The sequence below is a fragment of the Petromyzon marinus genome, chromosome 4 (assembly GCF_048934315.1).
Source record: "Petromyzon marinus isolate PM22_M1 ecotype Great Lakes invasive population chromosome 4, UKy_Petmar_22M1.pri1.0, whole genome shotgun sequence".
Taxonomy (NCBI): domain Eukaryota; kingdom Metazoa; phylum Chordata; class Hyperoartia; order Petromyzontiformes; family Petromyzontidae; genus Petromyzon; species Petromyzon marinus.
In genome coordinates this window covers 25,378,701-25,400,997 of record NC_133670.1, presented here as the reverse complement: position 1 = coordinate 25,400,997, position 22,297 = coordinate 25,378,701, and the positions used below count along the sequence as shown (strand labels likewise).

At 47.9% G+C, this 22,297-nt stretch overlaps 1 protein-coding gene across 16 annotated transcripts in view; it reads left to right on the top strand.

Annotated features, from left to right (window-relative positions):
* NCKAP5 (NCK associated protein 5) overlaps positions 1 to 22,297 on the top strand; it is a 268,026-nt gene that overhangs the window by 205,521 nt on the left and 40,208 nt on the right. For all 16 annotated transcript variants that reach the window (XM_032944573.2, XM_032944576.2, XM_032944592.2 and 13 more), the window contains one exon: positions 1,056 to 1,175. In XM_032944573.2, coding sequence (XP_032800464.2) covers positions 1,056 to 1,175 — 120 coding nt within the window. The remainder of the gene's footprint in view (positions 1 to 1,055; positions 1,176 to 22,297) is intronic.

Here is a 22,297-nt window from a genome sequence, read left to right as displayed (position 1 = left end):
CACCGTGCGCCTTGCTGTGTGGGGTGGGCATGGCGAGTAGCTCGTGTCGGTTCACTCCGCAACACCCCCTTCTAATCGTTCATGTCCGCACCTTCGCCCGTCCGCCCATAAACATTTCTCTTGGCGTGCATTGCCGGCAGATCTGCAGTGTGTTCCTCTCGCCGTTGTTTATTGTTTTACCGAGCTCTCACGCATCTGTGTGACACGACAGAGCGCATCTGCGATGGCTTGCTTGAATGTGTGACTTCCCCGGCAAGGTCCAGGGGCTTCATGAACTTGCGTTGAATTGGTGTAGAAAAAAATCATATATATTTGTATATATATGGAGAAACCAATGTAAGAAGAAGAAGATGTATTGTTTGTTTATTTCGTAATTTTAGTTTTTATACCTACGTGACTTTACCGAAAGAACCAAAGAGTATAATTTTTCTTGTGTTTGGTAATTCGTTATGCCATTTTTGAAGGTTGCATTATACGTGCACACAATGTTTAAATAAATAATACTTACACATATATATTACAGATATATTATGGCTGCTTAGCTATATACAAAATCTGCATACATAAAAATACTAAGCTCCACGTATAACATTATAGTCTGTTAGGGAAAGTGCTATTAGTGAGCACCTATTAAGGCATGCGAGGGTTGATGTAACCAACACCACCCCTGGCTGTCTTTGTCTTCCAAGTGCTGTAGTGTTAACACTGTAGCACACACGCATACACCTAAATAATAATGATACCGAGAGGCACGTATACATTTATATATACATTTATACATACATTTAAACACGAGTAGATACTCGCCTGTACATGGTACGTATATACAAACCTATTAGGTTGCTAACATTTACACGTCACGTACATTCGCGAAGGTTTTACAAACCCTGGCGAGGAGCTCGGCGAGCCCTCGGTCCGTTTCACTCGGCCCCACGTGTGGCTCCGGAGCGGCCGGCCCGGCGTGCGTGCCGGGCGGGGGTGGGGGTGTCCCTCGAGTCCCGAGGAGGCCGCGGGATGGGTCTGGTGACCGGCGACGCGCCCTGGTCTCTCGGCAGGACCTGCGCGAGGAGTGCCTGAAGCTGCGGACGCGCGTGTGCGACCTGGAGGAGCAAAACCGCAGCATGAGCATCCTCTTCCAGCAGAAGCTGCGCCTGCCGTCGGAGGCCACGCTGCAGGTGAGGGCATGCGGTGGTGGAGTTCGGTGGGCTCACGATTCACGCCACCGAGCGAGAAATGTATTGATCTCTTCATTTATTCACACTTGCCATGAAAAGGCCCAAATGTGCGTAGCAGCAAGCAAAACAACAGCATTTAAGGTGTCATAGATAACAGTTAGTACTTGCATTGAATTAAGCGAGATTGACAGAACTTGGGAAAGCAGATGATGGGAGGGAACTTGAAAACGGAGCAGTGCGAGGAAGAAGCATTGTGGTGGTAGAAGACAGTGTGGCGGATGAGATGAAACAGTGAGTCTGGTGGACCGAGTCCTCAGCATTTGTGAAGGATACAATGAGTGACATTCGTTGGAACAGTAGCCATGGTATTAGTAGCGAAATGAGAGCGATAAAAAGGTGACTGGACGCTGGTGATCGAGTGAATGGAGTGAATCAGTGAGTGCTGGATCATCAATCAACATGACTGCTTGATTGTGTAGAGGTGGAGCCTGGAGCATTTGTTGAGTGCAAGTCCCCACTTACACAGGCCCTGAGGTATGGCCATAAGGCAGCACAGCAAGTAGGATTGAGTTTGGGTGTTCTCCCATAGCAGGTTTAAATTTTATTAAAGGACACGATTTTCAGCTGCACAAATATATACGTATATATGTACGTGTAGCGTATAAATAATTTGATATGATTATCCTGCATCTGAGTCTTAAGACTTAGTATGCTTTTATTAAGTGAAGAAATAAGCTGGTGCTGTGCCATATTTTAGAAAACCTTAATCCCACTACTTTATGGTGGTGTTACATTTTAAGGGCCTTTCATTTGTGTCGTTTACTTCACTTTTTGTGGTATTCAAAAGACCATCGTTGCGGTGCACCCTTTTATTTACCGGTGGTGGTAATCTGATCATAGCAGCGCAATTGCATAGTGGTGAAGGTCGGGAATGAAATAAAGAGGGTTTTTCAAACATAAGGCGGATGACGGAGCGGTGTAAATTACGCACGGAGGTACGCATTAGAGCCGTGAGTGGCTGTCATTTTGGTGCTTCCCATCGAGAGCGTGTGATGTCTAATACCGCGACGGGGAGAAAAAAGAGGTCCAATTGAATTAACTTGCCACCCCCCCCCCCAGCAAAAAAAAAACACGCAGAGACGGCCTGCTCATTTGAAAAAGCCTAGATAAGAGTGACATGCTCCGCAGAAGATTACCCCGCGTATTAAATGGCACGGATCTGGCGGAAAGCCATTTCTCTGCGCCGTGCGCCGTCGCACAATGCCCGCCCGTCTCGGCTCGGGACCCTAATGAATCGCGCTGTCGCGTTTGTGAATGGCGCTGTCGTGTTTTGAATCCCCCTGCCCGTTTGATGGGCCCACGCCGGCACGCTCAATAGCACGGGCGTATTTATTCTTCGCATTTGTTGACTGTAATGCAATAATGGTTCCTCGCAAGGTCAGAGCCGTGTCGCTGCTCAGTCATTCACGCCGCGGCCGCGGCCTCCGACGGGAAGTACGCCCGCCGCATCCTTGGCTTATGGATTTCCGTGTCGCCGGTGACTCGTAGGGAAAACAAAAGAGCCACTGAAAAGGCCATTGGAGCAAATGTAACCGTGTTATCTACTGGGGGCTTTTCTCAAATTGTCATGACAAACTACAATGGTGTGTCCAAAAAGATCGAGTGCACGCATTTTTTTCTTTTTAGACTGTCAAAGCTTCTTTATAGGAGGTGCATCAAGCAGGACTGTTAAGCTGCCTGCAGCTTGTTTACAGCAAGGCCCTATCTGCTAGTACGTGTCTGTGCGCCAAGTGGGTTAATTTAAAGTCGTTTGCGCGCCCTGTACAATGAGGCGGTAACTGTGCCCCACTTTGTTTGCGTGTGCCGTAGCCACAGCGGACGTTGACGTGAAACCAATTAAGCAGAGAAAACATAAACTGTGTTTGCTAAGGGGGGCTAAGGTTGTATTTTAAGCCAGTAAGCCCCAGACACGATGAGAGGGCTCTAGCCACGAATGCCAGGCGTATAACACGCGTCCCAAGCTGTGGTCCAATCGATCAACGATCCTCGCGGACCCCCGAGGCCACGAATCCCACCCCCTCCTATGCCCCCCCTCCCCCCCGCCCACCCCAAGAGGACACTGCGATGACCCTCTCCCAGGGCCCAGAGACACGCTTCCTTCTAGACGCTCTCTGCCTCCAAGACCGCTTGCGGCTGGGCAGATGGTGCGCGAACGTGCGCTGCGTATTGTTTCCCAATCTCCTGGGTCTTAGAATTTCACGCCGTAATGACCGGTGTCGCCGTCGGCCTCTGTGGCGCTGCGACAGGCTCTTAAACAATGCGCCCCGTGCCTGCGGTGGGATTTGCGGACCTCCGCGGTGCACGTGCCAAAGCAGCGGCGTCGCGGAGAGAAACGCACTCACGGAAACGAGGCCATTTTTTAGGGTCGCTAAACGCGCTGTAAAGAGAGCGTCCGCTGGCCTGCGTCCCCCGGCAAATAAAGACATTCGTGTAGAGTGGAGCCTCCACCACGCCTGTTCGGTTGCACAAAGACAGACAGACGAATAGGGGGACTCCGCCGACTCGCGTCAACGTCAACCGTTGCGTTAGCTATCGAGTGTGCAGTCTGTGCAGCTGCACCGGGGCCAGGCCTAGGGTGTCGGGCTAAAGTACACTCCTGACGTCGACGTGCCGCGTCGCTCTGCTCCAACGAGCAACGAGACGGCGCTCATGCTCGTTGACGACCGTGATCCGTTGGTGCAAGCTGCTCGTTCTCGTGGCGGTGGCGATAAAATGCTATTGGTGAAGAAGGTATTTCATAAGAGCATTGGCCTGCATTAAAAGTAAAGAGTAAATATGCGTGCGTGTACATATATTACTGGAGCGGTGCTGAGCACACTGGGCGATGAATCTCAGCCATAGCTTACTAGAGTAGCGCGTGATATCTGAACAGGTCTTGACCCCCACCCCTTCATCAATCTGCCCTGACCAGCTTGGTGAAGTGTGGTCAAAGAACCACCCGGACCAACACTGCATGCGGAAGCATTCATCCAGCAGTGGATAGACATATGGCAGTACAGTAAATTATTCTGATTGTTTATACGTATTATAGTAAATGTAGTGGTCGGGGTTTACACAAGCGTCGTAAAAATAACTAAATGAAGTCTGCCCCTAATAGCGAGCTACTCTACAAAGCCAGCAAGCTGAGTTTGCTTCATGTCCACGGCTAGCATCAGTGGCAAGTGAACAGGGTACATCACCTCTCCTAAAAAAAAACACCTCCCAGTATTATGAATGGCTGTACATTGTCGTCCTTGTCGTTCTTGTCGCATGCAGCGTTGATTTTGTTGAACACTGGTTTAGGATGTCCTTGCGATGGGTTTTCCTGCCTACTCCTCTCTTTCTGGGATTCCATCGCATGATCAAGGCAGCCAAGGTCACACGGCAGTATTTCCATTTTCATCTGGTGCGGTGTGTGTATTAGCAAGTCGTCGCAATCAAAGGTCACCTCGCTCGCTCGCTCGCGCACACACACACACACACGCGCGCGCACACACACACGCATGTACACACACACACGCATGCACACAGACACGTGCACGCACCATTAAGAGGGTCTTTATCACCTGTCTCCAACTAATCAGATACAATGTCATACTCCAACACACTAATATTCCCTTCATCGTATTATAACTAGGAGGTGCATGATTGCCAGACTGATGGGTAACGCCTTTGGTTCCTCAAAGACGTGCCTGAATGGCATTCAGCCTTCTTCATTAAAAAAACAGAAACAAAGGTTCTCCGTATAGACACACAGGCTGTTGGGGCAAGTGCTGTTAATGAACACTGATAAAGGTTGTCACAGCACGCGAGGAGGTGTGTGGCAAGCACCACGCATGGAGGCCTTCATCTCTCCTGTGCTGATGTCTCCACATTGCACCAGGTGCTCATTTATTAATAAGTTGACCTAGGGGAGGCCCAGGACCGTTTCAGATATCACCACTGAGTTTGGTCATGAGAGGGAATTGAACTCGTGTCGCTGGATTCATAGCACAGTGCGCTAACCACTCCGACATCCCTCCCCTCTCACACACACACACGTGCACACACAAACGCACACACACAAACGCAAACGAACGTGCAATTGTACGCGTGCACACACACACACACGCACCAACACTGATTTCTACAAGCCCACGCACACGCGTGCGTGTGCGCACGCACGGACAAACACACATCAGCAAGCGAGCACCTGGGGAACACTTGGCGGGCCCAGTAAAAGCTGCTTACCCCGGTGCTGACAGCATGCCTGCTTATATATCACACAGCTGTGCCAGGAAAATGCTCCTCTGCTCACATGCTCGCAACCTTCCCACCTCGCGGTAAATCCCGACCCTTTAGAGCCACCGGAGCCATTCTGCCGATGTCCCAATTTACAACCGCAGCGAGGCTTTGACGTCGCGGTCACACTCTGCAGACCCCCCCCCCCACACACACACACACACCACCTCCCCCCCCGTTACTTATGCTGAAATGTTCAAGGCTTGTTTTTGGGATCAAATTAATTTGACCGATTGTTTTTATTTTGAAACATTTTTGTTGTTGTTGTTGGGTTGTTGATGATGATGCTCTTTGGTTAACCAGAAAATCCTCACGGAGTCTTAAGAACCTCTTGCAGGAGGGGGGGTCCAGCATTGAGTCCGAAGTGCCGATTCCATTGCTGAGTGGCAGGAAAATAGAGTTCTGGGAGAGACCACACCTCATACGGGGGGAGAACCAGTGCCTGATCATGCCAGTAGCACAAATAGCTACAGATGTAGTAATTACGGGCCCCGCACTTTCAAGGGCCCCGCGCTAAATGCTTTCAAGCTATCAATTCCGGTTCAGTGACTCTGCACTTGCTCTATTACTATAGTACTATACCACCTTCAACTTTTATGAGCGACTGGGTGTTTAAGGTTAGCGATTTGTCGTATTATCTGGTTGTTTCACAAATGAAAAAATACTCTACTATGCAAGTTGAAAGTGTGTGTTTTAATATTTACGTGTTTTTTTAAATTAGGGCCCCTTTATAACATATGCTACAGGCCCCGCACGATTTTAATCCGGCACTGGGGATAACACTCAACAAGCTCTGCACAGATGGTTGCAATCCACTGAGCTCCTTCTTGAATCTTCTGGTTACCTTGCAGCCCCAATATGTTTTAAAGCTTCAGATATTTGTGGGGACTCGAAATCCTCGCCTCCCAGGTGGTGGGAGGCGAGATTTCTACGTAATAAAACACTAGAGCAGCGATGCACACACGTGACAAATGAAAACAACTAAAAATGTAAGGTCTCTGTGACAATTTTTGGCCGAGGTGTGAGCTTTTGTATGTATGCTGAACTTTTTTCACGCTGCATGTAGCCAACCGTGTTAATCGTAGGTGTGGGGAAAGGACTAATGCTAAACATGTGACCAAATTTGTTAACAATGATGTCCACTGATTGATTTGTCACTTCTATTAATCGCCTTCCATAAAAATAAAAAAACAGTATTAATCTATTTGAATGCAAGCGTTTATGTATGTATATAGTCCAATTCATAACAATTTACTTCCTCTATTACGTTGTGATTATTGGCATCACGCTCATCTCTGTGAGCCAGTGAGGAGAGAGATTATGGCGGTTTAGAAGTCACCGATTGTGGAACACAGCCCGCACCATTCGCTCAGCTTATTCTGAGAAACGCGATTATCACACGAGCCGCGAGCACAGAATCCAACCACCTTTAGTTTCGGAATTCCCGTCACAGCATGTCACGATCGTTTGACGTGCAATTTTAACAAACTGCAGTGGCATCTGGCGCTTGGGACAAACACGGCCCTGCTGGCTTGGAGTATGACCGTGACATCAATTGAATGAAGCTCAAAATGTAGATGCGTTTGCACACGCGATTTACATTTGGCGCCGATTGACCTACTTTCACATTTTGTTTTGCGGGTCATTGTCTGCGTGTGGGCGTCTGCGCTAGCTGGGGGTCTGTAGTGTGGAATCCACTTCAGTTGTGAATCCTTTCTGGGCAAAAAAAATAAGAGTTGGAATTACAAGGCTTAAAGACGCCATACAGAAACGGTGACCGTTTATTTTATCGACAGGAAGTCGGTCACAAGTGGAGGAAAACGCGGGGAGGTCTTGACGATCCCGGAATTGAACATGGGCAGAGCATCACGCTTTATGGCAATGAAGAGTGCCCAACATATATGAATTGAAAATAACCGATCCTTGCAAGCACAGTTCGATGCATTTATCGTGAGTCTAAGAATCAATATCGATGCGTCTCTATGGGCACAATGCCAGCGCTCACGTTCATCACGACAGTTCCTGCTCGAACCCGGGTTGAAGCCCTGTGATGTCGCTGGAAAGAGGTAGCGGCTTATTTTGTGCCAATGCTGCGGTCCATAGCCCATGTTTTGAAAGATTTACTTGAAATGGAATAATACACACTTCACGGCTATCTGTAACGAACCGTAGTATTCTAGGCGTGTGTCACGTTAAATGTGATTTCATTTCAGCAGTCTCGCATGGTGTCCATAAAGGGCATTGTGTCCAGCTCACCCCAAATCACCATCAAACTGAACGACAATAGAGTGGCAGGAGTAAAGTTTTCGTATTTTTTAAATGCACGTAAACCTGTCCCTAGTTATGAATTTCATAATTCACAACGGTTTTTTTTTTAAACAAACGTGTGCAAAATTGAATTAAACAATAAAATAAAAAAACAGAAGGCCGCACTCTATTCATGAAGCGAAATGGTGAGAAATTATGGGCGGGAATAAAACTAGCGCGAGCGGGCGTTGGCGGGAGGGTGATGGGGACCGGGGCCCGCTCCGCAATAAATCAATTTTCCATCTGAGGCCGTCGCTCAGCGGTGCGTGTCTTCGGCGAGGGCGTGTGTGTGGCCGGCGCGCCGTGGCTGTTCCTCCCCCCCCCTCCCCCCGGGGTTCCTACTCCCCACACACACCAACCCCCCGCTCACCTCCCCCTCCTAACCCCACCACCGCCAAACCCAGCCGAATGCCATGCGGGCTCGAAACACCGATTCGGCAGAGCCGTGGGGAAACCGTTCACCCGCAACTACCTTTTAAACAAAACAAAAATGTCAGTGTCTGGGCGGCACTGGTTTGTGTTGGTGGGCCCCGAGTGGTGGTAATTCCACAGTCCGATGGTGTAGACCAGTCATTTATTTTTCATGATGATGGCAAATTGGCCATAATTTTATCAGCTTGCTGCGTTCGAACTCGCAAACCCTGACGTGTGTGCGAGTCGAGCGCTCTCCCACTGACGCTGCGCGATCTTTGCCACATCGGTGGAACGTCTAATCGACGTGTTTGAGCGCTTGGCCGAAATGTGAAATATTTTAATTTTGCATATTTAATGGAAATAATACATTCCCTGATTAAAAGTGAATGCCCTTTGGCTAGCATTACACTTCCCCCCCCACACCCCACCGCCACCCACAAACATAAGCCAAAACAAACGCTGCAGGTATTTGTAAAGTTGCTGTTGAGTTATTAATCATTCCCGACCGCTCGACCGCATTAAACAATTGCCGGCATGGTGTTAACGTAAGGCTTCCCTGCGCTGCCCGTGCAAGGACAGCCGCAAGGTCATGTGTAATGATCTGTTAGGCTTTTATTACCCAACCTCTATAGGGGGCCACCCTGCACTTGCGGGCGAGAGAGACGGCGGGGGCGAGAGTGGGTGGATACCTAATCAGCCATTTAGTTGGATCATCTGCCAGTGCCAATCAATAGCAATGACCATCGCCGCGCCTTCCATCCTCCCCGGGCCACACGACCGGAAGACAGAGGGCGACGCGTATTGTCCGCTTGCCGTGTTGTTACAGGCGCGAATCCCAGCGAAACGATTCGTGGAATTAAGAGCAAGCGTAAACGAGACGTTCGCGATACGCTCGCGTGCGTCGGAGTGGTGGGCCTGGCGCACACGTGCTCACCCTAGCGTACAATTACTCAATCGGATCCTTGATTTAAATGAAAAAAACCCCTGCTGACAGCCCAGTGAGACTAATGTCTCTGACAACAGAGACCCGGGTGGAATAAGAACATTCGTAACGTTTATACATTTAAAGCGATTGCCATGCACGGAGAATTAACGAAATATTGTGTATATTTGAAAAACACGACAAAAAACGCAAGATAAAATATAATTACAAAAATGGTTGAAACAAAAGTTAATTGAATTCAGGAAATGTAGGTTTAATGTTTAATTCCAGCGTTCAACAATGGTGACTTAAATAAAGATAGGATAAAACAATCATGCGCTTGAAAATAAGAAAAACAATCCATGTGACTAACACGGCGTGGTGAGGCTTTAATCTAGCAGTGCATTATCGGACTAAGGGCTCAAATTAATTATATTTACGACTGGAAGTGTTTGACGTGAGATGCGTAATAGCGACACAATGTTTGGTTTCAGAGAAACGATGAATCCCTATGCTTAAGCGTTCAACATACAAAATATGTTGCACGCGATTCTATGTGTGCTGTGTTACAGCATGTGCACGCATACAGAGTACTTGGTTAAGTACTGTGTCTGCATACAACATACGCAATGCATGTATGCACACTGAGTATGCATGTACGCACACTTAGTATGCACGTGAAGGAATTTTAGGAATGGGGGGGGGGAAATGCACAAGCAGAACTAACGCCGATATTAGGTTTACTTGAAGGTCATTCGTTGCATATTTTTTTATTGGGGGCGTGTGGTGGCACGAAGAATTTTACGCAAGATATGTCTCAGGAACTTGCACAAGAGTAGGGCCGGTTGTGTGCGGTGGTGGCACGGCCCTTCCCTGTTCCGTCAACTTTGCTCGCATTGCAGCCGTCCGCTGCGTCGGCATTTTATTATTCAGTGTTCTGCGCGGATTCGAGTAAATGGAAGCGAGGTGGAGAAATGCTATTTGCGAGTGAACCCGACGGTTCAGCCTGTGCGCGAGGCCTTAATCCACTCACGGTATTGACCATGGCATCGCCCAGTCGGTAACGAAACGTTGTTGCTCCCCGCTTTGTTATGAGCGTCGTTTATAAAAGTGGCTATGGTGCCGTTCGCCGTACGAATCGCGGCGACGGCGATGGTGAAAGGGTGCCCGAGGCGAGTTGTCGTTTCCGATGTTTTACCTTCCAATACAAACGTTGTGGCGAGGGATGCGTCTCGTTTAGAAGTGTTCAAGAGTGCTCTTCAGCAGTTGGGTTTAGTTTCAATGGGTTTTTATTTTTATTTCGGACAGTGTATCTTTTTTGTGCGACGTTTATGTTAATTATTGTGCAGTGAAAATGGAGGGTTTTTTCAAAGTAGGGTTTAATGTGTTATTACCCTAACTATACACGGTTTTTTTTCCACAGGTCTAACGTTTTTTTTACATATCTCCTGTTTGATTAGTTTATGGTAATGTTCACAATGTTGGGCTGTTTTCCCCTGTTTTATATATCGCATATGTAATTGGATGCGTTTGCATGTGTATGTTATAGCAATCGGAAGCATAATTTGTGTGTTCTCTACTGGCTAGGACATGTTCCAAAAAGTGCCTGAAAAATTAAGTTATCAAAATTATTTCATGTTTAGATTCTACATCCTTTAAAATCTCCAAATGAAAAAAAAATGTGAAACATTTTTAAATATTTTGGGATCCAAAATGTAATAAAAATTGGTTTTCAGATTTTAAAATCTCATTTCACATTTGCATGTATCATATATACATGAACTGCTTTGATATCTTTAGTTTAAACCAAGTGAGATCACGATGAAATGCATATCTCTTTTGCCAACGAGAGCTGGCGGAAATGCAGTCATAATAACGGAGCTGTTATCGCAAGGGTATCATTGTATTACATTCTGTACATGACTCACTCGTGAATCAAGAAAATCCATATGGTATTGTGCTTTGTACTTGCATCTATAAGCGCAGAGGTGTACCGGGCTGTACAGGTGTGGAACGAACGAGCGTAGCGCCGGTGAGGTGTGCACCTTGTTCGGCTCGGCCGCTTCATTGGTAATCGTGAGCGCTAAACTAACGCCTTTCCGTCACTGGCCACCTGCAGCCCTTCGTTCTAAACTAAAACGAAACTCTGTTTTATCTGTAAGGCCCGCGAAACTATATGGCTCTTTTTAGTTCATAGTTCATAGTTCATTTATTTGGTATAGCCCTGTGAGCCATTCAGCTCTTTTTGAGAAGTGGCCACAAATGACAGTTCAACAGAGTGGCTCATGTGGAACTGTATAGCAGCCAAATACTCTAAATGCGCGATGTTGATTCTAAATGTGGAGAGAAAAACCGGAGGACCCGGGGAAAAATTCTCACGACCACTGGGAGAGAGAGACACCGCAAACTCCAAATATACAGCAGCAGGAGTCGGGGTCAGGATCGGACCCACGGCCTCCTGCACACCAGGCGAGGGAGTTAACATCTCCTAGCCACCGTGATGATGAGAGAGACACACAAACTCCAAATATACAGCAGCAGGCGTCAGGGTCAGGATCGAACCCACGACCTCCTGCACACCAGGCGAGGGAGTTAACATCTCCTAGCCACCGTGATGATGAGAGAGACACACAAACTCTAAATATACAGCAGCAGGCGTCAGGGTCAGGATCGAACCCACGACCTCCTGCACACCAGGCAAGGGAGTTAACATGTCCCCAATCTGCACCCCCGCTCCTTCGCCCTCATCGATTAATCCGGCCACCTTTCAAGTTCCTCACGGTGCGTGGACCGGCCCTGCCGGCGAGCGAGCTAGCGCTTTGTGCATGCGCCCCGGGACAGCGTTGTGACACGTGGCCCCACCATGGACGTGAAGGGCACTAAAAAACAACTCTCAGAAGGGGCGATCGCATTTCCATCTCTCCCCGCTGTTAAGGTGTCATGGTGGTGATGGTGAGGAATCAGGGATATGATAAGCTCTCTCCTCTGTCGTTGAGAAGCAATTCCGCGGGGGGGGGGGAGGTGTTTTTTCACCATTACAGACGGCGAAATGCTCGATAACAGCGATTTGTTTTGGCAAAGATTCCTGCAGCAACCTAAAAAAGCGGCATGTTCTCGTGGAATCTTTCCCCTGCCTTAGCTATCGGAAGGTCTGCACCCAAGCTACTCTGACTTCTTTATCGCCACTTCATCTATTTTGATCGACCCACGCATCCCGCCGTTTCGTCTGTCGTAAGGGACGGCCGTCGACAATGTAGTCATCTGCGTGGTGGGCAGCTCCGTAGGCGCGTGTGGTAGTAGTAGTAGTAAGGCGGGCGGCGCACGGACCCCAGACGGCCACACATTGGAATTCCTGGCCTTAAGTGAAAACGGTCACAATGCACGGACGTGCGTATGTATTACACACATTGTTTGGTGAGGCTTTCTGCTGCGTGGGCAGTGGTTCGCCTGATGAAGCTGGTTGTTGTAGTCACCAGCGAAACGTCACGTTAGCTCGAATTGTAAATGTTGTGGGTTCACTCTCCAGCACACCGTTGTGCTGAAGTTAGTAACTAATTGGCACGTTCTGTTTACGTGACAAACCTTGCTAATTGCCTATGTCGGGTGGCGGCGGGGTTAATGGCACATTTATCTTTACCCGATCGAACCCAACAAGCCTTTACTCTGGATAATATTGGTTGAGAAAGCACGAATGATAATAATTCAAAATGTTGTAACTCCGTGGACCGTCTTCAAGTGTGCTGTCGCTCTGTGTGCTGTGATGTAAGGGCCATTGCCCGAAATATCATATATTTGTTTTTTTATTTTAAGGCCACAGTGTTATTGACGAATGTGTTGAGTATTATACATATAAAATTACATATATACACATCTCTTCGAAAAATCTAGTAAATACCGTCATAACCAAATATGAACATTGATTGCAAAACCATCATCGTTTTGAAAACAACTGCGCTATATAACAACATTGCGTTGGGAATTTTTTGCGAGTCCTTATATCACTTGAGTAATTGACCGGCAGTTGCCAGAAGCAATGCGCTGTAATTGTGTTACGCGTCGTGCATAACATTACGGGGGGAAAGTCGGTCCTGAGCCATCTCCATTAACAGCCCCGCGGATAGCGCACGCTTATCGCCGTTGCATTAAAACTCATATCGCTTTAGAGATCCTATCGGCAGCAGCTGCTCGGTCTTTGGCATGCGTGCGGCATTCTTCAGGATTTCCGAAGGAGCAAAGCGAAGGGTGCACTCGTTACATCTTCCCCCCCTGCGCGCATGGCAGAGCGTGCTCACCGCGCAGCCATTCGGTCGGTGGTGGATTTACTGGAAGGGGGGGGGGGGAGCTGGGCGCTGGTCGCGGGGACGTCAGGCGTGGAGTCAAAGATCAGCGGCATTCAAGAGCTCCCCGTGATTCGCCACGTGACTGGCATTACACGTTGGATTATTGTGGGACTGACGTCCAGAATTTCCACATTTTACAAGAAACATCAGAGAGCTCTTGAATGCATGACAATGGCCAATACATATTTGTTTGCATTTTTCCATCGGAGGTATTTGTTATCCTAGATTCTCACCAATTTGTTGTTGTGCTTTCTCCAATGTACAGTATGCGCCATATGCACTGACATTGTCACTCACAGAATGAAACTCTCTGCTACTCCAAATTATCTCCCGGCAGCATACGCTTGACACACTCAATGCAGTATCATATTTCAGATAGCTGTGTACTTGTGTGTCTATTATTATTATAACAATGACGTTTTATTCATACCATGTCATTACGGTTGAGTTAAGTGCAATTATAAATTTAAATAACATGTTATTGCCAATGACAAAATAAAACATACTTTTAGATCCCTGAGTAGCAGACCTGGGCAAGTCGGTCAACAGGTTCTAACTAGAGTCTTGTTGATAGGGAAAATAAAACTATTCGGGTCAAATTCCCATATATCTATTTTAAGGACTCATTTACTTGGAACAACTGCCGTGCAATTGAATTAAAAACAATTGGCAGAACATTCGTCACCACCATCAGCCATTGTCTATCACCGCTCACGATCCAATGCTGCTACCATCCATCTCATCGCTCCATCTCCGCGGCAGTCGTTCTCCTAGACGCGTTCCCTCCTCTGGCTGCCATTCCATCACCAGTCTCGTCCACGGGCCATCGTCCCGTGTAGCAATGCGTGCAGCCCAAGTCCAATGCCGACTTTTCTTAACCAGCAATGCGATGTCTCGGATTTGCATTTATTTTCTGATCCATGTGATTCCTTTTTATTTATCTTGGTGTAATTCCCGAGTACGCATCTCTCCATGCGGGCAGAACACTGTGCATTAAAATATGAACAGCTAATCAAGCAGGATAATATATTGAACGTCATGGTTCTGAGAACAATTATGGCAGAGATTTGACAACGAATAGAAATCCAGATAGATTCTGTTCAACAAATATTAACATTGTATTTCAGAAGTGTAATTGAGAGTGGCTTAACAAAAACACAGCCACGTGTGAGCAGCAGTACAACCTAGATGTGACGACTCGCCTTCCAAACACATTTTCCGATTATGATATTCTTCTTCATGCGCATCAACGTGCGCACGCACGCGCGTGGTCCGGAGAGCCTTGCTGATGTGCGGCACAGCACGGGGCTACCTCCGATTACTCACACTCAGGCTCCGGCTTCATTATTACGTCAGCTGGTAAGGCTCATGGAGCTGAGCAGCTCTGTTACAAGGGCGATCCCAGCCCAGTGGCGCGGCAGTTACAGTACCGTCGCAGGGTGTGAATGTGCAAACAAATAAAGTTGCACTGGCCAGAAAGAGAATTCAGGATTTAGCGGTTGTGTTGCTACAGCTCTCCCATGTGTCTTATATTCGCACCGCTCGATGTTTCGCTCAATTTGTTGGAGCCCTTCAATGCAGTACTTAAAAGAAGCTCCCGGCACGGGGAGCAAAACCTCGGACCTCGTGTGGAACAACGCGCGGTACGAGCATGAAGCACGCCGGAGAGAGATTGTAGATACACAGCTCGCCATTCAGCAGAGAGGGTCGTTGTCACGGATGAGTCAGTGGCATGGTTGGATTTGTGGAGGGCATTTCAAGTCGGTCGTCTTCCTGCAAGCAGTTTCGGTTTATATTTGGGCGATCCCTGCAAGAGCGGGGATCCAACCCTTGCCCCCCCCCCCACACCTCCCGCTCCCCTCCCCCCGTGGCTAACCGGCAGCAGGCAGCCCCCAACCCCCTCAGTCCCATCACTGAATCGTTTGGAAGGATACGCATTTCTGCCGGTTGGAACTTGGATGAGAGGTTGCCAAGTGTTATCCCCGAAAGCCACTTTGGACTTGGTGCACTGCCCTGTATGTTTCGGCACTCAGCATTCTGGGCATTCTCAGCGATTCCTTGCGTTTGCTCCACGAGCAAACGCCGCCATTCATTGTCAGCGTTTAATTTGACCTTTCAGTGGAGTTCTCCAGCTCGTGTACACGCGCAGACCTTTGCCAATGCACGGCTGGATGAAGGCCTCCCCGCTCCTTGCGGCTCTTGGGTGTTTTTTTGAGCATACGTCACCACGCCGCTCAATGCGCATTGGTGTGGGTGAGGAGCATAGAGGTGAGAACACAGAAGTACACTCCAACAATAGATTTTATGGCACCGTCCTCCGCTGCCCCACGGTCTATAACACCTGTTATGCATGGTGGCCGCCCATACAAGCGCTACACAGACTCGACCCTAGTTTGCTTGAGAGATCTGACAGCATTGCATTCTGGGTGATGTAGTCAGAGGACCTCACCGGGCCCACACAGCAGATTTAAAGCCATTTTACAAAATATTGTAAAGTATTGCAACTCAGAAGAAAGGGAATGTTTGTACAAATATAAACACTCTATATAGAATTGGCATTGATTTGAATACTGTGCTACAAACCCAGTGACCTCATTTTAATTCCCAGCCATGGCTACCTCAACTGGTTATGGTCACCTTCACCAGCACACACTGACTGGCGTGGTGAAGTATGGTCAAACAACCGCCATGACCAACATCAGGTGGAGATGCCCCCCTCCAATGGTGGGTGGACAAAGGGCTGTAAATCAGCGCAGGATATACAATGCAAGTGCCCTCTTTCAAAGAAAAGCCACCATGTGCGACTTTTTGTGTGAGCTGATGGGCTAGAGAGCACAAGGTAAACACGATGGTCTGCGAAAGGGCAGTGCTGTGGTACTTTTGCACGGCCCTAACAGGACCACAGTCCGAGATCGTAAAACGTTCACCGACGACGCAGCAGCAGCAGCAGCCTCAGCGGACATTTCCTCTCCATGCAAAAAACAGCAGCCTGACGCCTTTTGTGGACCAAAGTTATAATCTGTCGTCGAGGCGCATTGTGCCCAATAAATTATGAAACGGACAAATGTGACGTTTCAATCCATCAGCCTGCGTGCCTTCCGGATATTTTATTCCTGGCAGCATTTGTTTAAGCAGCCAAACCGCGGGCTGATTTTGACTGTCCGAGTCTCATTAGTGGTGCAAGGCCTTGGGCTTTTTTGTTTGTTCATATATTTATATATATTTTCACCTTCCTTTGACATGTAGCACAGACACTAATTTTTTTGTTGTACGTTGTGGCGTCTGCAAAAAATGTTTTTTGTCTCCTGGACGTTGTGTTTGCTTGTGCATCAAGGCTTGGTGGGGGAGCTCCATTCTCCCGCCTGGCTCCTAATAAACTGGCAGCGTGTCCACACTGCATCAATCAGTTTTATGGCTCCCCAGGTCACATTATTACCGCTTGAAAAGCGTCATAAACCGGAGCACTTAAACACCTGTCATTGGCAATAAAACTTCATAGACCTTCCAACATTTTGTAATAATTTATGTTTTGCCCCCCCCCCCTCCAAAATTCCCTTTTTTGGTAAGAGGGCTTTTTGTTCTCTTGTTATATTTTGGGAATAATGTGATTATTGCACTTAATCAATATACTCTTATTATCATATCACGGTAAAGCAAAAACGTACATTGGTGTTTCAGAATGAAGATCGATGATCGTGATCAGCTTGCAGTGAAAGCCTGAAACAAAATGGGCAGTCTGCTGAGATGAAATCACCCATTTACAAATGTGGTTCCGGCATAGAAGACTTTGCCTCACATAAAGTTATCTTAAATGCACCCAATCCTATTAGAGCTTAGAAGTGAAGTGCGGTTGAGTCTTTGGATGGGATTTTTACCTTAGGAACACCAGGTATTTACACACAGGTTTGAGTAGTAGATTGCAGTTCAGCAATGTATCCTTGAACCTGTGTAGTGCGTTGAGTGAAGAGGCAATTGATGAGCTAGAATCTGCGAGGATGTCATCTCCTGAATAAATTAAAAACATGATTTACCTAAATCGTAGGTTTTCGTAACCAATGCAACGATCTATGTGTTGGTCCAACCCATAAACAAATACGTGTAACGTGCCGTTACGATTATTATTCTTGTAAGCACATGGTTCAATAGAAGCTGTACCAATTAAATTATTAACAGTACAAGGAGATGCAGCTTGTGTTTAAGAGGGGCTCGTAAACGCTGTGCTTCACGCGCATCGCTCCTCTCTCCGCTTGACGCTCTCATGCTGACGCGACGGCAGTGCCGGTGGGCACGGCCTCCTCGGCCTTCTCCTCTCCGTCGTGGAAGAGGAGGAGCGGGCAGGATGCGGCATCTGCGATGACAGACCCTGCAAGTTGAAGGGCAGCCAGCCGACAATGAGCAGCGTGCAACGGGGGATGCGCATGCCTGAGTGCGTACGTGTGTGGCTAGTGGCGGGTGCGGTGTTTTGCGCAGTGCACTTACAAACCCGGCAATCTGAGTTAGGTTCCAGGCAATGGCTCATAACGGTCACGAGTGTTCACTCAACTAGTTCTGGGCCCCTCCCCAGTTGACCCAGCCGTAAACTGGTAGTGCAGGTTCATTTAAAGATCAGCAATGTGGAGACAATGGTGACCGGGCATGGTGGTGGCCACACCACCCCATCGCAACACGCTGCTGGTCTCGAAAGTCCCCGCTGACACCACTTGTCACACCGTCCATTGTAGGCAACATGTGGGGTCTTTGCCGCGTTGTGTGGAGAGTAGTGGCACAGTGCTTAGCACACTGATTCTAGGCAGCTGGTTCCGTCAAAGAGAAACAGTATAATATTAATCTATCCTGAGGCTTTCCTCGCTCATCTTTAATTGAGCATCCATTGCGGTTTGTAAACAAAGCGGCCCAGGGATGATGCTGGCCTCTCTCCTTCCTTAAGAGCTGTGTGGACCTTAACAGGTGCTCACTTAACGATGCTTGTCCGTTCGACTACATTGCGTGAACAGGGTATTATTATTGTGTTTTGTGAAGAGTGGTGCTGCAGAACATCAGTGAAGTTGGCCTAATAACCTGGCCTAGACCCATTCCTTATGCTAAATCAGCGAGGCAGTGGGTGCGAATAACATCGACACATCTTTATGAACTTGGATATGGGGTCAATTCAAATCTATGTGAGGCAATCATGGCTGGGGATGCATGCTGCTGGCCAGGGGCATCTTATCGATCCTCTATCCCCCATACCCGATTCCATGAATTGTCAAGCTTCAGGGTCACCATTAGATTAAATGATAAATTAATTATTTTTACATTGTGTTGCATGTAGAAACTTCAGTGGCTGCAAGAGCGACATGAACGTGTTTTATAAATAATAATAAAAATTACATGCACAATTTAATGCACTTATCATGAACATAACAATCAATTTTTATTGATACATTGATGCATAGTTACACGTCTTGTGCTGGCCATCCAATCCCCCGCGTGTGCTTCCCTGGCCTTCGTCGCGGCTCGCTAGCAGCACTTGTCCCGATGGTACACAAGGCATATGGGGGATATTCGTCCGTGCGTTTGGGAGAAGGAGTGAGAATGCACGAGCGTGGTGTGATGTCACAGCTATAGCTCTCCGATTCGTTTTCAGGTTGTGCCCGTCATCATCATGTTCGACATGTTCGACATGATGATGATGTCCGACGTTTCTCACATGCTGCTGGGAGCTTATCCAGGAACTCGAATTTCACTTAGCAAAGGTTGTGCCCGTCATCATCATGTTCGACATGTTCGACATGATGATGATGTCCGACGTTTCTCACATGCTGCTGGGAGCTTATCCAGGAACTCGAATTTCACTTAGCAACGACACCACCCGGCTGTTGGAAGCCTCCCCTCCTGAGCGGGAGATGTGGGAGAGGCGTATCGCTGACCTCTTGTGACCGACCGCCCGTGCGCGAGCGTGAGCGAGGGCGGGCGCGGCAGCGTTGCCTGCAGAATTGTCGCGACTTTTGTCAAAGTGAAAAGTGGCCCCCGAGATGGAGGAGCGTTGCCAGGGGAGTGCGCGGAGGCCGGCTCGGGACGACTTGTTTTGCTTTGCGAAACAAGCGCGCGGGGCCGAGAGGCGGAAAACTCCACGGATGCACGCGTGATTGATAGCGGCGGGAGCCGGCACACCGGGACCGGGCCTTCACTCCTCCTCTGCTGTCTCGGTGCAGATTAATTGCCGCACGGTGTGGGATGAACCAGATTACATGGGAGGGATCAATGTTACCCGGTGGGTGATGAAGGGTCCTCTTGTACGAAGCCTGATCGCGTTACCCGGCTGTATGAGGATGAATTGCGCGGTTTAAACCAGTTTGTCGGAAAATTTCTGCTGTTTTTGGCCTAAAAGGGAGTTTTCCAATTATCCCATTATATCATCACATAGGAGTGACCCTGTGAAAGTCACAAAACTTACTTGCGTACGACGAAAAAGATGTTACCGCCTTTTCCCGTAATTTATTCCCCAACGTAGGCTCATAAAAGCGCATTAGCTCGTGACTCCTACACCCGTGGTTGTGCGTCTTCAGTAGAGGAGGATATTAAAACTGGAGGCAAATGGTCTGTTAATGGTCAGCTCCGTGTAAAGTATCGACACCAATTTGGGATGTGAATGGATTGTGCTGAGGATCGGGGACTGTCAGTTCTAATGAAGTCATATCGGATCCACGCTTGACATCTCTGCATCTCTTACATGACACTGAACACTCATTATTTATGAGAGAGAGAGAGAAGAGGCATTTATCTCACCCATACCGAATACAAAATGCGCCTATGCCGGGGACAAATGTTTTAAACAATTGAGGTTTTTGTTTTCTTTTCGACGGCTGCACTGTCTAAGAAGGCAGGGGGAGGTCGAGTGGCAAAAGAGACACCGTCATGCTTGGTATACAGACTATAGTGGTCATCCTATGGATGGACTTGCCCTCGCCATAGGAATGTTTTAATTCCAACCACTTGCAATAAATTCAACTGCTAATTTTCAGCAACAAATTATTTTTTGCAAGAGTAAATATACGCAAATTTCGTGATTCTGAGTCAAGTGGATTAATCCAGCCGCGTGCCGCTCAAGGGCCCACCGTGGGGTAAAAACTCCTGGCCAAAGAGACAGTCGCCCTGTGCATGTGGGGCTGCCTGAGTGACGAGCGGGCCTTGGTTGACCGGCCAGCCGGCAATTCATTTTGCAAAGTTGAATTTGTCAGTCGCTGATACGGCACTGCCATAGCGGTTCAACGTGCTGCACTGCAAACGCAACGACCTGGGTTTCGTCCCTGGTTGTGCACAGCGTCGGTGTCTCGTAGTGTCTGAAACTGCAACTCGCCGGGCGTCTCCAGGGTTGACTCAACCTAAACGTTGAGTTAGGAGCAAGCATTTATTATGGACATTAACAACTGGGAAGCCAATGCTGGCCAGGCGTGCAGCTGGCCACAATTCTGCATTGTATGGGTCTTAATAGGTGCTCACGAATGGAACTTGCTGCTACGCTCGTTAAAGGGCGTTTTTTTGTCCATCTATAAATTAATCTGTTTACATATCCATGTGTGGGAGACGTGCTGTGCTGGCTAGGCCATGCGATTCTATGAATTGTCACAATTGAATAGTCATTAAATTTTTCTTCCAATTTTTACCATCTGCCTTTTATTTTTCTCAGTGCATTTTGTCACATTGTGCAGTTTTGTTTGCGCCCATTAGCCTAATTGTCACATTAGCAGCTTGTTTGTAAATACGATTTTCTCACACGTCCGAATCAATGTATACATCACGAGCATGAACATCTATTATTCATACAGTGGTCACCGGCACGCTCCGCACATAGACATTAGAACACCATTCCAATGTCCAGCACTTGGGGAGCTTGGCTAATGGATACTATTTGTTTGCATATGCATTCATTTAATATCCATCGAGGCATACGGGCTGCCCTCTCTTGAGGAGGGCGTTGGATGGAGCCCCCACCTACGTGACTTCACCACGCATGATACATTGTCGGCATCATGGGCGTAAACATCAATTGTAATCGGTGCATTGATGAAACAAGCAGTATACATTTCGATGGACCGATCAAAGCGTCGTGACGTGCTTACCGCCAACCCGTACGCGAGTCCCACTGAGGATCGCGAAAGATCGTCCCGTGTGGTGGCCCCGTCCGTCGGTGCTGCAGAGCGGCTGGGCAGCGGTGGGTTGAGCGTAGGAGACCGCACGCTTAAAAAGTACTTTTGGCGACCTCCCTTCTCCCGCTCATCTCGCGGTCCCTCAAATTGCTCGCAAATCAGGACTGATGCTGCAGAGAAAATAGCTTTTGCTTTCGATGCCTGCATTTCAATCTGTTTCATGATTACGGTACACACGAGTGGCTTGTAATTGGTCAGTGGTTTCTGTTATTCTAACGCTCATTTGCAGTTCCCTCGCCCGTGACGCTTCGCCCGCCGTTTGGTGTAATTGTAATATCATGCGCTCTGCTTTTCGTTTTGTCCCTGCCTTGTTTGCACTGTGAGTCATTCTGTCAATGACTTCCACTGGATCACAGCGGCTTTGTACTCTTCTGCCGTCCATTGTGTGCCTAATGGGTGTGAGTTCCTGATTGAATGGATTTCGGGCCAGATTCACAGCTTGACTTAACTTAATAAAATACACGAGCTTGGCAATATGCCCTATAGTTGACGATGCGGAGACATTCACAAACATGCATATTCAGACTCTCGACATGCATCACACTTAGTATGCATGTTTGGTCCTTCTACCAATGTATTATCAATAGTGGTTTGGTAAATGCAAAGACGTACGAAGATTGGAAATTCAAG